The sequence below is a fragment of the Rhinolophus sinicus genome, linkage group LG10 (genome assembly GCF_036562045.2).
Source record: "Rhinolophus sinicus isolate RSC01 linkage group LG10, ASM3656204v1, whole genome shotgun sequence".
Taxonomy (NCBI): Eukaryota; Metazoa; Chordata; class Mammalia; order Chiroptera; family Rhinolophidae; genus Rhinolophus; species Rhinolophus sinicus.
The window spans coordinates 10,469,315-10,485,306 of record NC_133759.1 but is presented as its reverse complement, the minus strand read 5'-3'; the positions used below and the strand labels follow the sequence as shown (position 1 = coordinate 10,485,306).

At 41.9% G+C, this 15,992-nt stretch overlaps 1 protein-coding gene across 1 annotated transcript in view; it reads right to left on the bottom strand.

Moving 5' to 3' along the window:
• ANO10 (anoctamin 10) overlaps positions 1–15,992 on the bottom strand; it is a 148,763-nt gene that overhangs the window by 35,010 nt on the left and 97,761 nt on the right. Inside the window, exon 12 of the mRNA XM_019724110.2 lies at positions 6,804–6,920. Coding sequence (XP_019579669.2) covers positions 6,804–6,920 — 117 coding nt within the window. The remainder of the gene's footprint in view (positions 1–6,803; positions 6,921–15,992) is intronic.

The window sequence follows — 15,992 nt, the reverse complement described above, 5'->3', positions numbered from 1 at the left end:
TGATCAGGCTGGCCCAGCAGTCCAGCCCTGTCAAAGCTCCCACATCTGATTTGAGACCCTTTAGGGCTATAATTAGCATTGTGGTGTCTTTTTAAAGTCCTTATCTTGTTCTTTCAACTAGTTTCCTCTGCTGTTATCTTTCTCAAAGGCTCCCTTTGGACCTGGCTGTCTGGCTTCTGCGGATGTGGCCCTGGGAGGGCTGGCTGCTCAGAGGCCTGACCAAGTGGAGTCGGTCGGGGGATGTGGTTGCTGTCCTTGTGGTCCAGGCCATCCCGTCAACGGGCTGCTTTCTATTTTTAAGTGGATCATACAATTACTGAGAGTTGAATACATCAACTTGAAAAGAGATAAAAGGGCATCACGAGGATGATATTTACTGTCTAGAATTCCTTGTAAAGGTCTCACCAACTAAAGCCTAATCATTTGAAAATGACCTTTGCAAAGCAAACAATTTTATTTTCCCAGTCTGCCTCTCACCTTCAAGTACACCTAATTTGCCTGTATATTTTGAAACGCCGCATGGTTCCCTATCTGCTACTGAAAGAAGAACTGCTTTCGGTGCCTTTCCTCATCCGTCCCCACATGCTCCGCGGCCCCACCTCCATGAGCCCAGAGGGCTAACAGGAAGCCACACAGCACTTCCCCAAGCTCTCCCGGCTCCCGCACTAGAATCACAGAAGTGCTGGGTGTACATGTAGATTTCTGAGCCCTCCCACAGACCAAGTTGCCCAGACTTTATTTTATAAAACAAAAAATTGAGGCGCAAAGAGCCTACGTGACTCATTCCCAGTGGCTGAACTTGGCTCAGAACTTGCTAGTTCTTGGCACTTACCTGCCCACACCCGCCTGGGATCTATGTCTACTGGGGCTGCAGGTTCGGGGTGAGGGGCAGGGAGCAACAGGAAGGGTTTTGTAAATGTAGGGCCTGGGCCCTCCCTTAGATCTAGGGAAGAAGAAACTGCAGGGTTTGGGGCCTAAGCACATGTATTTTTCAAAAGCTCTACGTTCAAGATGTATCGTCCAACTTAAGAACTCCGATGACTTAAACTTCTCAATCGTGATCTGTCCATAAAATGGGAATTGAGTTGAAAAGTAGCAAATCTAAATGAAACATTATATACGAGTTATTCATAAGGAATAATTCCTACTGACAAGCTGACTGTCAATTCCTGGTCACTTAACAGTGAGTCTGGGAACAGGGTAGGAATTAGTGACATTTATTCTTAAATAGGTTTTCAATGTTTCCATTTTGGATCTGGGGCCCACCAACGGATCAGAGGGCATGGCAGAAGCTCTCTCTGCCTTTGATACATGAAAATAGCCCAGTGAGTTGAGGCTCCACTTATTTACACAGCACCTAGTTAAATGTCAGGTTAAATAAAAATAAGAAAAATTCTACATCCTAGAAATGTCAATAGTTCAGCAAGTAAACTGAAGACACACCAGATAATTTATGAGTTTCTGAAAAGCACAAAGCAGGTGACCTTTCATATCTAGAACCTTCTGGACTTTTTAGGACCTCTGGACAGTGAGGAAATATGATGTGAATCTTTGTCTCTGACTGACAGCCGCATAAACTTGGACCCACACAGCAGTGCCCACCACGCAACGAAGCCTTGGGCCAGCAAGGGAGAGAGAAGAGAGGAGAAACTGCAACAGGGTGTCATGCCCAGCTTTTGCCCTGAACCTTGTATTCTCCAGTTGTAATTTCAACAAAAAGTCATGGAGGGAGGACCACTCTTCCTTGGTTTGCAGTCAAGGCCCTATGAAACCCTGACTTAACACAGCCTCCTGCCCACTTAATGGCTGGGAGACATCTGAGCCACACACGCACTAATTGAAGGTCACCCTTAGTGCAAGCTAGGGACGTCCTGTTGGAAGGCAGTTGATAAACATCCTGTCCAGACCTGTTAGACATCTCTGTCCCTCCAGAACCTTAACAGCAAACTCAGCAGCAAAATTACATTTTTCTTAAAAGGTGACGTTAATCAGAGAATCGCATCTATGTCCTCAGGAGAGAAAAGCCCAGAGAGACTTAAAATCTTTTAGATTTTTTTTCCCTTCGTTTTAAAGAATGTGAGATAGAATTTTGGTCGGCGTCTCATGTCTCAAGGAAGATGAGTGTAAATAAACCTCGCCTTTACATGAGGGCTTCGCTCCACTGTCAGGTAGGGCGTATCTGAAGTTACGGGAATCCAGGAGCTGACATGACTGGAGAGGGCATTTCGTCAAACACACAGCAGTAAAGACTAATGTCTGTGTGTCCTCCCACAGCAAACGTAACAGCTCTGCGGCAGGACTTTAGGTAAATGTATTTAGTCACATGAGACATGTCAATAACATCCAACATCAATAAAGACGCTTTGCTTTTAGACAAAGACATGACAACATGAAATTCTGAGTGAGAGGAGAGCTTTCCTAACACGAAGTCTTGACCTGTGTTAAGGTGTGTACACACCGGCCAGGGAGCTGCCCACCCCAATCTCTAAATCTTTACTAGAAATATAATCAATGGAGAAAAAGTCTTCCAAAGACAATGCTGTACAATTTAAACATTTTTGGCTACGTACCCCCTATAATTTTTGGATGCTATGTGCCCTCCCATACAATTTTAAGTTGACATTTAAATTTTTCACCAAAAACTAAATCATTGCAAAAATATATTTTCTAGCCTACTGTAAAGAATGACACAAAAATAAATTATGAGGTCACTCTTAAAGATATCCAAGAGAGTGTAATACATATCGTAGTGATGTGTTATCTACCATCATCCATTTAAAAAAATACATGAATAGGCTCTTAATTAATGGTAACGATTTTATATCTTTCCATTTCCCCTCTTTGAAGTCATATTTTCTTTCTGCTTCTCCCAAAGAAATTTATCATAATAAAACTTTTTTTCCCTTGAAAGTATCAATCTTTCTCTCATACTACGATATGTTCATAAGTGGAAATTTAAAAGTTTAAAAATTTCCTGTGACCAGTCTTCCAGACTGCTTATTACAATTATTATTGGTGCCTAAATGATACAAAATTATATAAATATAATATACATTTTGATAAACAATTATTAGACAAACTTTTGCATACATTTTGGAAATGCATCTCTTAAGATGCTTTGGTTTTGATGGGCGGGAAACTGGGGCGCCTTTATCAAACGCAGCTTATCCTGACACCTCCATTTTGAAAGGTTCTCTGTCACCTGGGAGGTTATTACCCTGGGGACAAGGCACATGGTAGGGTTCACGATGGAGAGAGGTGTGCTCTTCTTCTGCAAACTGGGAGAAGGACAACAGTGAAAGGAGAGGTGGCCATGGACAGCAGGAGGGACCGGTGGGACCCGTGGGCATCCTCGGGCCATTAAGCAGATCCGTGTAAGGACACGTGTCAGGTGAGGATCTGAACACTGAGGCCTGTAGCGCTGTGCCCACTGCCCCTTGCCACGTCTAAGGAGAGCTGCTCTGTGGAGGGGCAGCGTTCTGCCTACCTCTCCTGGTTCATCCTACTTCTCTGCCCTTCACCCATGTGGTCGCAGCCCCTCCCTTAAAAGCAAGCTGAGCAAATCCTTTAAAATACTGAACGGGGTACCAGGTTAATAGCCTGCAGGCCTGTCCACGTCTAGGTCTCACTCTCACCTTCCCCGAGCTTTACTGAGGAGTTTACAAGCAAGTTCCACTTGGCCTCATATGGCATCTTGGGTCCCCACTTGACTCATGGCCTCAGACTTTATGTGTACAATACATATGGAATGAAAATAAACAGATGAAATCTTTAGAGTAAAACTTGAGTTTTTTCTAAAAGAAAACCATATGAATGTTTGTAAAGAGAAGGAGGAAGAAGGAGGAAGACTGTGAAGGCTGTGCCCAGTGAGTCTGAAAACGGCGTCAGGGAAGGGAAGGAGTTATTCAAACCACCGACACAAGGGAGGGCAGTATCCCTTATTCACTTATATTAGTGTTGGACCTGCAGAAAAGTATATAGACAGCAAATGGCAAATAATCCGCTTCCCAAAGAATTCCTGTTGACCTTAAAAAAGCAATACAAGTGCATGGTCAGATAATTCAAACTGTACGTGAAAAAGAAATCCTAATCCTTCTCCTCAGAGGTAACTACCGTTCAGAATGTCCTAAAAGTCCTTCCAAGAAAAACCAATGCACATATCAGCATCCATCCCTCTCTTTTCTCTCCCCTCCTTCATTAAAATTTGACTCAAAAGGTATCATATTGTTCTGCATCTTGCTTTTTCCACTTCAGAGCCCCCCCACACACACACACACACACGAGCAGAGAGACCTTTGTAAAAACGCCGGTTCAGAGAGTGTTATCATGTAAGGGTCTGAGGAACTATATCATACCATAAGTTGTTTAACCAACCTCCTACTGAGGAATTCAGTTGTCTCCAGGTTTTCGCTAATAAAAACGTTTCAACGGCTATACTTTGGTACACTTTACAGACACATCCATTACCCTGGCAAGAGTCATTTTGTTTGGAGGGTAATTTAAATTTTGTTTCAATGGCATTCTGGAAAGGCTGAACCAATTTACACTTCTGTCAAGAGTATATGAGAGAGAGCTGACTTCCCTACACCCAGTGAGGGCAGGTTATCAACGAACATTTGCCAATACAATGGGTAGAATATGATACGTCACGGCTGCTTGAATTTACATTTCCTTAATTTTGACTGAGGTTGAGCATCTCTTCATAAGTTATTCTTTGATTATCAGATTGTCTTTTTAATGGATTTATAGAGAAAAAATGAAATTAAATATATTAACCATTTCTCATACATTGCAAGCATTTCCCCAATTTATCTTTTGAGTTTTCTTTTTCTTTTTTTTGTCATAGAAGTTTCAAATTGTTCTTGTATCTTACCTTATTGATATTTTCCTTTATAATTTTTGGAATTTGGGTCCTGATTCAGAAGGCATTTTCCACTGTAAGATGTACTCAGGTTCTTTTACAGAGCTTTTATGGCTTGAGTATTTTACATTTAAATCTCTCAACCATCTGAATTTTGCAGGGGATGGGGGACAAGAGATGCATAGGAATGAGGTAGGATAAAGTAATAATTTTCCCAAAGAACTGCTTGCCGTCAATCCCTTTCTTCCACTGACAAATTTTCACTTTTACCATAAACTAAAGTCCCACTTTTATTTGGGCCGATTTATGAACTCTCTGCTCTATTCCACTGATCTATTTCTTCCCTAATTCAAAATGGATTTAATTACTTTAACTACTGTATTATTCAGAATACATTTCAATATCTGGCAGAGCTAGAGGCCTCATTTTTCTTCTTTTTCAGAAGTTTCCTTGCTATTCTCAAATGTTTATTTCTACTGGATATTTGAATTGGCGTTACATTTTCACAAAACTGAATCTCTAAAGCAAGTAGAGTTTTGAAAATATTCGTCATGTAGATTATCCATTTTATTTTTATACGTTTCCACCGAAAGGTTTTATATTTTGGCTTCTTCCATAAACGGGAATTTTTCTTCAATAATATTTTCAAACGGGTTACTATTTCTTGTGAAAGGAAACAAATGATTTTAGATAAACTTTGTAACCTGCCTCCTTACCAAATGTTCCTATTGTTTCTCATAGTTTATGTCGTGATTTTCAGATATTTAATCTGCTAGTCTCCACGTAATGCTAAAGCTGCCTCTTCTGGGTGCCTGGAACTCTGCGTCTTCCTCACCTATGACCGCACTGCTTAGCATCTCTAGAACAAGGCTCGGGGTCCGTGGTGACCCTGGTCTCTGACACTACTGTGAGGGCTTCTGGTGCTTGATGCTGGCTTTGGATTTAAGATGCAAACACACCGGCTGGTCCACGTGGCCTGCCCCACCCCCAGGAAGCACAGGGCATTTAGTCCTCTCACCATCTATGACAGCCATGAGCGCAGACCTGGCTGGCAGACTGGAGTTCTCCCCCTGCTCTGTACTCTCGCCACTCATCTTATTCTGGGGTCACTCCACCCAATCAGGGTGCGTTCTGCTCCAATGTGGGGTTTCCCCACCAGGTGCACTGGCTTTGGAGTCCTCGCTTCTGTCAGGGGCTCAGCTTGGGTGGGTTCTCCTCACATGTTTCCTCCCAGCTCCCCAAACAAAAGACAAAAGGGCTGTGTGGGTCAGAGAGATCCTGGGCCCAGAGCTACTCCCCTCAGATGACACTGCCTTGTTGATTTTCTCATTGGTTACATTCCTGTGTATCACCTGAGACACCCTGCGCTGGGCAGCTAGGAATCCTCTGTCTCCCCACTCTCATCTCCTACAGGTGGAAAATCACCAAAATGGTGAATTCCAGCATGGCATTTTATCCTCTCTCTTTCTCTCTCCCTGTCTCTCTTGTGAAATGTGGAAGTCATTGAGACGAGGTTTCTACTTTTGTGGCATTTCTGCTGCTTCTGCTCACACTTTCTTATTCTCTCTCGCTCTCTGCAAGATACTCAGCGTTCTATTTACTCACGTCTCCTTGCTTAGTGCTGCTGCAGAAGGCACACTTGGACACTGTGGGGAGCGGCCCCAGTGACTGTTGGAAATCTCTGTCTTATTCTTTTGCTGAATGCCAGCTCTAGTCTTCATTTAACATTGCTTGAATACTTTTATTTTCCTTCGTTTAGTTCTTTAAACCTATGTGTTGCTCATATTATTAGGATTTTGGTTTTGTTATCCTCAACGGGAGTCTTCTGTATTTATTTAAACTGCTCACTTTAAGGCTGAAGGACAGGTTAGTAGTGAATCCTCTGCATTACATCTGGCATTTGATAAAGAAATACATGTACTTTCAGGACAGCTGCCCTTACCTGCTGCTTCAGTGCTTCCAAAGACTCAAATTCCAATCTGGCCAGTTTCATCTGGATGTGCCGTGGTTTATCGGGTATGGCAAACGCAAGTATAAACTTTACAGCCAGGAGTGCGTGCTGGAAACAAGAAAGAGTGCATGTTGATGTGACACATTAGACCACATGTGCAGGGAAACAAATTAGTACCTAAGCAATCTGTGATCCTTCTCATTAATCTTGGGCAACTTCTAATTACTGGTCTGTGATATATCAAAGATCAACCAGGCTCATGAGTTATATTTAATCCACCCCACTGTAGCCCTTTCAGTAATTATTGAGTTACTTTGCTTTATTCTTTTTAAAATCAGTTATTCCCTTAAATTGATACCATATGCTACCGTCAGTGTTTTACAGAAAAAAACAAGTTTATTCTGGAAAGTCTTCCACAGTGCTTTTTGCTATCTGTGTCTTAATTCCCGCTGTATCTTAGCACATATTAACAGTCACTCCGTTCTTTGCCCTGCAACATCTTTCCTTGTGCTGTGCTTCAGGGTGAGTTACACGAAACGTTACATGTATCTTAAACATCAGCTGCCTTGAATTCTCTGCATCCTCAATAGTGTAATTCTTTTCATGAAAAGGATAATCGATAAATGCTGATGGATGGATTGATGGTAATGCATTACCATATGCTGCTGACTCCAAATACTATGGGGCAGGGATACAGAAATGTACAGTGTATCCTTTATAATATGTACAGTGTATCCATTACAACATGAGAAACTAAGGACTTGGCCATTTTATTTCCCTTCTTCCCCAACATCACAAGAGGTTCTCTATAACATGATGACGTGAGGTTTAGAATCACACTTCTTTCTCTGAAGAACAGAAATGAGCCCACAGAATTGCTTTCACCAGTAAGCCTGCTCTTACTAGGTTTGTGCAAAAGGAATTGTGGTTTTTGCAATTATTTTTAACCTTTGAAACTGCAATTCCTTTTGCACCAACCTAATAGATGCAAAGCTTTGACCTACTGATGTATCTCCAATTCTAGCATCATTTTGTGATCCAGGATCAATACCCACAGAAACCTGAACGATCAAGAGACTGGAGTGGCCTCTTGGATGGTAGCATGAATTACTAAACATTAAAAGCTGTGAAATAATTTTTAAAGGTAATTAAAAGGCATTACGAAAATCAGTGAAGGAGATGGAACAGACTCTAAGAAATGTTGCATTAAATTACAGACAAAAAAAAAGAAGACAGCTGAAAAAAATTAAATGAATTCCTTGCTATGATATTTTCAAAAGGAGGATGAAGGATAAATAACATGGGGATATCTCCTGGGTGAAGCATGAACTAACGAGGAAGTCAGCATCATAGCAGAACAAGCAATAATTCAATTCAAAGACTTGAAAACCGGCAGAGCCCCAGGGCAGGCCAGGCACTGCCTGGCACCAACAGGAGATCTGGAGTAGACCAGGGATGGTAGCCCTCACTGAAATGTAACTGCCATGACCAAAGAAGACACCGGAAGATATTGATTTGGAGTCTATCGTGAGAAAACAAGCAGTTACTGCAGCGTGGATCAGCTGACATCATATGTTATAATTCAATTGACCAACTGAATTGAATGAATAGAAACCTGAATATAATCTACAAAGAATAAATGAGTAATTCAGAAAAAGGTATACTGTGCAATTATTTCATTGCATTAGAGTATTGAGATACTACGTCATATAAGACGTAACCTCTGCAGTGAAAATATTACAGAAGAAATAAATTAGTGTACCCGTATTTTTCAGACACGGTGTGTCCTCAAGTTGCCAGAGCCCCACCATGACTCAATCACTGACCCCTTCCCATCTCTCATAACCAATCTATACCCATTTTCTCTTCCTTGGAGTCCCAGTGGGAACTAGTGAGAATAAAGACCCCACTGGGTCTTCCGTTGAAAGTCAGGCGCCGGTAAGACGTGCCAGCTCTTGTGTGGGAACCAGGACTGGCTAGTGGGTGATGAGCAAGGCTGTCTCATACTGTGGTGCTTCCGGTTTCCCCATGAAATGTCCATTAAACTCTCATGAATTGAAAAAAAAAACTTGCTATTTATTAGACAATATTAGTTTAAAAAAGAAAGCCATTTTAACTGGTGAAAACACTGGTTATATAGCAATAAGCTTTTATGAGTAATTCTCTGTAGTTTATTTTCCTAAAAGTATTTTATAATAAGCATTTTTAAAAGCCTATAAGTAGAGAAATCAGTTCCTTTTGAATTATATTTGCAAAGTAGTTCCTTAGGAGACCTACTTATTTCAAGGTTTGAACTTCCCACTTGACAGCTCCAGGGCTGTGCACCTTTAGAGCCCCACGCGACCCACATAAATGTGCACTCTCTAGCTGGCTTCCAGGACCACCGAAAGCCCAAGGGCAGCAGCGCTGTGCCCACCCTCTCATGTTTAATAATGACTAACGTACTGTACATGGGCTCAGGGCTGAAGACAACACAGTGAAAGAAGTCATGTCTCGGCTCACAGTCCAGACGGCGAGGTGAGGAATTATGGGCCAGCATAATGCCACGTGTGTGGTTACTGCTGGGGGTCCATATAAGGAGCCAGCAATTATCCAGTTTTCAGCAGGTCGGAGAGGGCTTCCTGAAACAGTAAGGGCGAGCAGACACATGAAGGATGGAAGGAGTTAGTGAGCAAGGAAAGGAGTGTTTCCTGAGAGAACAAATGTACAAGGGATGGTGGGGTCGAAGAAAGGGGCCACAGAGACGAGCAGGAGCCAGATGACAGAGGAGGCACGTAACCAGGCTGCGGAGTGACGAGACACTCAAGGCAGGAACGCAGGACTGACATGGTCAGATTTCTCCCTTTGTGGCCTGGCGCGTGGACAAGGCAGGAGGCTGCAGAAGTGCAGGCAAGCCAGCAGGGTGGCCTGGATGGAGCGCGCGGACGAGCAGTGGGGCTGTAGCTCCCTCTGATGACCAGAGGGCTCACTGGCAGAAGACGTGGGAAGCCGCTACGACTCCTCCACTGAAATGATGAGCATGGGGTGCGAGGGGTCTGTGGATTTCCAGACGTCCATGACACGTCTAAGTGCACACGTTCACCTGCGGTGGGATGGGGGCTGTCTGCAGTTCATGAGGGAGACGGGGCCGGGCGCAGAGATTTGGGGGTAAACGGTGTGGGTGTAAGTGGCAAATAAAGCCATGGGAACGGACAAGATTCACAAGGCTGTGCAGTGAGAGAGAAAAGAGGAGACGAGGAGAGACGAGGGCATAGGATGGAACTGGAGGAATAGAAACAGGCATGATGAGAAGAGGGGACGTGCTCGATAAGAAGCTTGAGAAGGAGGAGGTGGGGGCAGGCAGAAATCTGGGAGGCTCCAGAGTTACAGAAAAGAGGAGAGAAAGAAGCCAGTCAAGATGGGTGTTGGAAGGTCAAGTACATGAAGCCTGAGGAGAACATTTGGATTTAACCACCAGGAAGCCTTTTGTGACTCTAGTGGGAGTGGTTTCAGCTGAGTGGTGGTCACAGAAGCAAGACCACAGTTGGCGGAGAAGGGACTGGGAAGCAGGGCTGGAGAAAGGTTTGAAAGTCAGGCTGGGAAGGAGCGGTATGACATGGGAGATAGCCAGGTGTCTGGTTCCTAAAGGTGTAAGTCTTGAATATGTTGAAATGCTTTGGAGAAGGAACCGAGAGAATGGTAGAAAGTGGAGACCCTGGAAAGAGAAGTTCTAAAGCACCAAGCCAGGCCGCCGTGCAAGGCAGGGGCTTAGCTATAGACAGGTGGTCTGCCATTGTCACTGCCAATGAGGAAGAGCTGACCACAGGAAACAAAAGTATTTGGAGGCACTAACTTGGGACTGAAGAGAAAAAACTTTTAAAGAAATTTGTTGTTCAGAATATACAATACTTAACACGTTGCGTACGGCGAGGTTTAAATCCCTTGTGAAGATTCTCGTGATCCGTATGCAACGTGTTAAAATGATGGACAGGTGAGAATTACAGAGTGTTCTCACTTTTCTTTTACAGACTTAATCATAAACCATCAAGTATCTTTTCCCAAAACAGATAATTATAACCCTCAGCAGAAAAAAAAAACATGTGTCTCACAGAACAAACCAAAAATGCCAACTGTATTAACTAAATTGGAGGGAACTATAACATCTTTACAATGGATTTCTTTGAGTGTTGGCACTATGGGCAATCTCTTTATCTTTAGTCTTTAATGGACATGCATTACTTTTGTAGGGAATAAAAACAACACATGTGAAAAAGAACACAGGGATTCCTCACTTAACAAATGAATTACACATGCCCTGCCAGGCTCCAAACCCCTCAACCTCACCACGACTGTCCATATGCCAGTAAATAGACTGAAACCAGACAATTTGCAGCTCAGACAGCCTGGCTTTTTAAATCTGGAGTCCAGGAATCAAGGAAGCTGGGGAAAGCAATCATTTCGTATTCACTCCTGCAAATACGTAGGGAAACCTTATGCGGGGCCAGACAGCTTAGATGGTGGTCTTCTTCTACCATCTCCTTACCTCCCCAAATCTTCTTTCATGGTGATTCCCACCCACCCCCAACCCAACTTTGCTACACACCCAGAAGTACCACGAATGACAGGCTTATTTAGTTTAACACCATCATCTTTAGAGAATGCAAACACCCCTGGAAGGGGTAAGGAGCTCACCCGTCACAGATGCCTGTTAATCAATTGAATGAGCTGGTGCTAGCAAACTCTTTCTGTCCTGCTCCCACCCCCAACAGCCTTGAGCACTTGGGAGTGGGGTGAGGAAGACACCACAGCAGCTTCAGCACAAGGGTACCAACTTCAAAGAAGTGGGGTAAAGAGAAGCCGAAGAGAGTCAACATTGTCCCAATGGTCAGGAAAGGAACATCCAGCTACCTCCCATCCTTTCTTCTTATAGGTTTCTTGCACCCAGAATCCAGAATTCAACTGGAGCATCATCATGGATCAAGAAAGTTTCTGTGGTCTAGCCTGGAAACCTAAATAACATTTATAGCATTGTGTTTCAAAAGATCAATTTTAAAAATCTTGTTTATATTTTCCATACAGCAAATCTGTTTCAAGGCTGGGAACTGCTTTATGCTAACTGAGCTGAGAAAAAAAAAAAAAAAAAACCTGTAAAAAGCATTCTAGCTATTTTTACTTGTTTCGTAAATAAAAGAAAACCCAAGATGAAATACGAATCTGCACAGATTTGAAGAAAAACATACTCAAAATGAATAGTTGGGTTGGCTTTCCATAGCCTGTCTATGAAAAGAGTAGATCATTTCTGGGCCATGATTATGAGTCTTCACCAACAATCTTCTTTTAAAGTAAAACTCACAAAATTATATCCTAAACAAAGTAAAGGAGAAAAGAAACAGTGGGGAGAGGGGAGATGGGCAGAATTTTAAAACCAATAAATACAAAGAAGTTGGCTCTCCATAACAATATGCGTCAAGTAATGATGATAGGATGTCTTAGTTAGGAAAGAAAAAAAAAAGTAGGACCAGAGAAAATTAGCACTCAGAAGCAAAATGTTTTCCGGTGCCAGTGTAAAGTACTACCTAACTCTGCCATCAGCACGTCGCTCACCTTTGGTCACTGCAGGGCTGTCAAACTCTTGGGAGTCTCATGCCAGGTGCATAGAGAGTGAGTGGAACCATTTTATTTGCAAAAATGAGAAGACTCATGATATGATTGACAGTAGCAGCTGTGTTTATAGCTGTGTGCCCCCAACCCTCCCTTCTGACACAGAAAATGCAAATTAGAGTTGAATTCTTGAAATTCTGAAAACCTCATTTGATTTCTACAAGTGGTATGTCTGCCACGGTACTTCTTTCCATTCAGAACCCACCCACTGACAAATAAAAGAAACTCCTTCAAAAAAGCATCCTCCGCTGATTACCAGACAAATTACATGCCAAATGCCAATTAATAAGAAATTGAAAAAAATATATGGAATTAGGCTCTTAAGGAAAAAAACCTTAGGAATTTTCATTTTAAGATGGTAGCATGCATTTCTACTTACTTCTTCCACTCCTCACCTCTCCCCTCCCCCCAGGGTCCCATGAAATGACAGGAATACATATTCTAAAAAAAAAAAAAAAAAAGACTGGAAAGAGAATTTGCCAGCATTTCTGAATATATGACTGATGGGGCAGAAAGTGCAGCTCAAGTTTCCTGAGGCAAAGGGAGGACCTTCCAAAGGAGCCTCGGGAGGTTCCAATGTTAGATTCAACCCCACAAAAGGAAGCATTGGTCCAGAAAGTCAGCACTGAAGTGAATGCATTAAAAGACTGTCTTCAGAAAAGCTGGGACCATAGAGAGCCCTTTCTCATGCCACCTTGTAACAGAGTAACTGCAGGTTCTACTCTTGCACTAACACCAGACAACTTGTCCTTTAAAGAAAGTATGTGATCTTCTTTCTAGGAGAGTGCCTTGTTTAGGGTTGCTAGGCCCAAGAGAGAAGCTGAGCCTAAGGTCATGCCAGACTAGTACTAAAGACCTGAAGGCCACAGTGATGTCAGCAGGATGGCAGAATAGAAGGCCAAAACATTGTTCTCTCACAGAGACATCAACTTAACAGAAACACATGGTCCAAAAACCCTTTATGAGAATTAAAGAAACCAGTTAAGAAGTCTTAGTACCCCAGGCAAGCACAAAGCCAAGAACAGCTGCATTAAAATGTGTTAAAAAAAAAAAAAAAAAAAAAAAGCCATTGGATTTCACCTACTATAGCCCTTCCTTCAAGCTGGCATAGCTCAACCCAATTGGGAGACAAAACCTAACTCTTAGCTTCTCCCTAAGGAGGGAAAGAGAAGAGTGGGACCTATGCCCAATTTTCCAGGTTTCCAGGGAACTGCCCTAGGGACTGGTTTCTATCTCACTAGACTCAGAGTGCTGGGGAGGACCTGGCATACTTCAGATGCTTGGGGATGGCTAAGAACGAAGGAAAGTTTGGGGGCTTACTAAAGTACCAGAGCACCTACATTACTACAGATAGAAACCAGAGAGACTGAAGATTATGAACTGCTGAAAAAGAAACTTGTTAACCTTCCTCACTGAGAAATTCCATGTACGAGCCCAGAGAAGACACATCCTCAGAAAAGGTTTAAGATATCCCCAGGTCTCTAGTTGACTGATGTAGGTCTTTCTCTGTACAAAGTTAGTCCATAAAGACTGTGAGAGGTGTTCATTGTTTCAAATGCCAAGTCTCAGCAAAAAATAAGGCATATAAAGAAAGAGGGAAACATTGCAAACTCAAAGGAAAATAATAACTCTTGAACAACTGACCCTAAAGAAACAGAGATCTGTGAATTACCTGTCATAAATTCGAAATAATCATCTTAAAGAAGCTCAACAACCTATAAGGGAACACAGACAACTAACCAAAATCAGGAAAACAATGCATGTAAAGAAAATGAAAATAACAACAAATTGTAGAACTATAAAACCATAGAACTATTAAAAAAAAGCACCAAACAGACATTCTGGAGCTGAAGAATGCTATAATCTAATTGAAAAATTCACTAGTGGGTTCAACAGTAGACTCGATTAAGCAGAAGAAAGACTCAGTGAACTTGAAGACAGATCACTTGAAATTATAGAGTAAGAAGCACAAAAAAAGAATAAAGAAAGATGAAGAATGCCAAAGGGACTAAAGGGATACCAACAAGAAGATCAATGTATGCATAATGGCTGTCTCAGAAAGAGAAGAGAGAGAAAGAGATAGAGAGCTTACTTGAAGAAGTAAGGGTCAAAATTCCCCAAATCTGAGGAAGGAAATGGACATGCAAATTGAGGAAGCTCAAAAGACTCCAACTAAGATGAATCCAAAGAGGTCCACACCAAAACACACTGCAATCAAACTGTCAAGAGACAAAGAGAGACTCTTGAAAGCAGCAAGAAATAAATGTCGTAAGGAAGCTCCCATAAGATTATCAGAGGATTTCTTAGCAGTAATAATACAGGTCAGAAGGGGGTGAGATGATATATTCAAAGTGCCGAAAGAATACACTTGCCAAGAAAGAATGCTATATCAAGCAAAACTGTCCTTCATGAAAGTGAAATGAATACCTTTCAAGATAAACAAAAAGCTGAGAAAATTCACCACCACCAGACCTACCTAACAATAAATGCTAAAGGGAGTCCATGAAGGTGAAAGGAAAGGATGCTAGACAGTAACACAAAAGCATGTGAAAATATAAAACTCTCTGGTAAAGGTAAATATATAGACAAATACAGGATCCTGCAATACTATAATGGTGGTGTGTACATCACTTTTCATTCTAGTCTAAAATTTAAAGAATAGAAGCATAAAAATAAATATAAAAGTCTGTGAATGAATACATAATATAAAAAGGCATAATTTGTGACATCAGTAATATAAATTGGGGGGAGGTTTAAAGGAGTAAATATTTTGGATGTGACTGAAGTTTTTATCAGTTAAAAATACATGGTTATAACTATAAGAGGCTTTAAGTACTCTCCATGGTCACCACAAAGATCTATCTATAAAAGACACACAAAAGAAAAATGAGAAAGTAACCAAAGCAAGTCACTACAAAAAAGTCAATGAAATACAAAGGGAGGCATCGAGAGAGGAAAAGAGGGGCAAAATAACTATAAGACATACAGAAAACAATTAATAAAAGTAATAGTAATTTTGTTATTATCAGTAATTACTTAAAATGTAAACATATTAAGCTCCAAATCAAAGGACATAGAGTGGCTGAATGGATTAAAAAAAAAAAAGATCCAACTATATTCTGTCTACAACAGACTCATTTTAGAAGTAAGGACACACACAGGATAAAAGTGAAAGGATGGAAAAAAGATATTCCATGCAAATAGATGAGAAAGCATCACAAAATTTGGCTTTGTCTCAATAACACAACGAATTGGAATCTTCTCTGGAGTTTCAAAGGAGGCACAGGGTCTTCAGATCCTAACAGCTGGTAGGTCACTGAAGGGCTCTGAGAGATGCAGCTGGGGCAGGACAACACCTGCAACAGCTGCACACTATGCTCCCAACTAAGGCTGGCACCTGGTGCATTGAGGGTGCACACAGGGCATGACGGAGTAGCCAGCATTGCAAACAGCCTGGACCTCTGGTCCCTCCCCATGGGCTATTTCACTTCTCAAGATCGGCGAAGTGAATGAGGAATTGGGCTTAAAAAGTTAATGGAA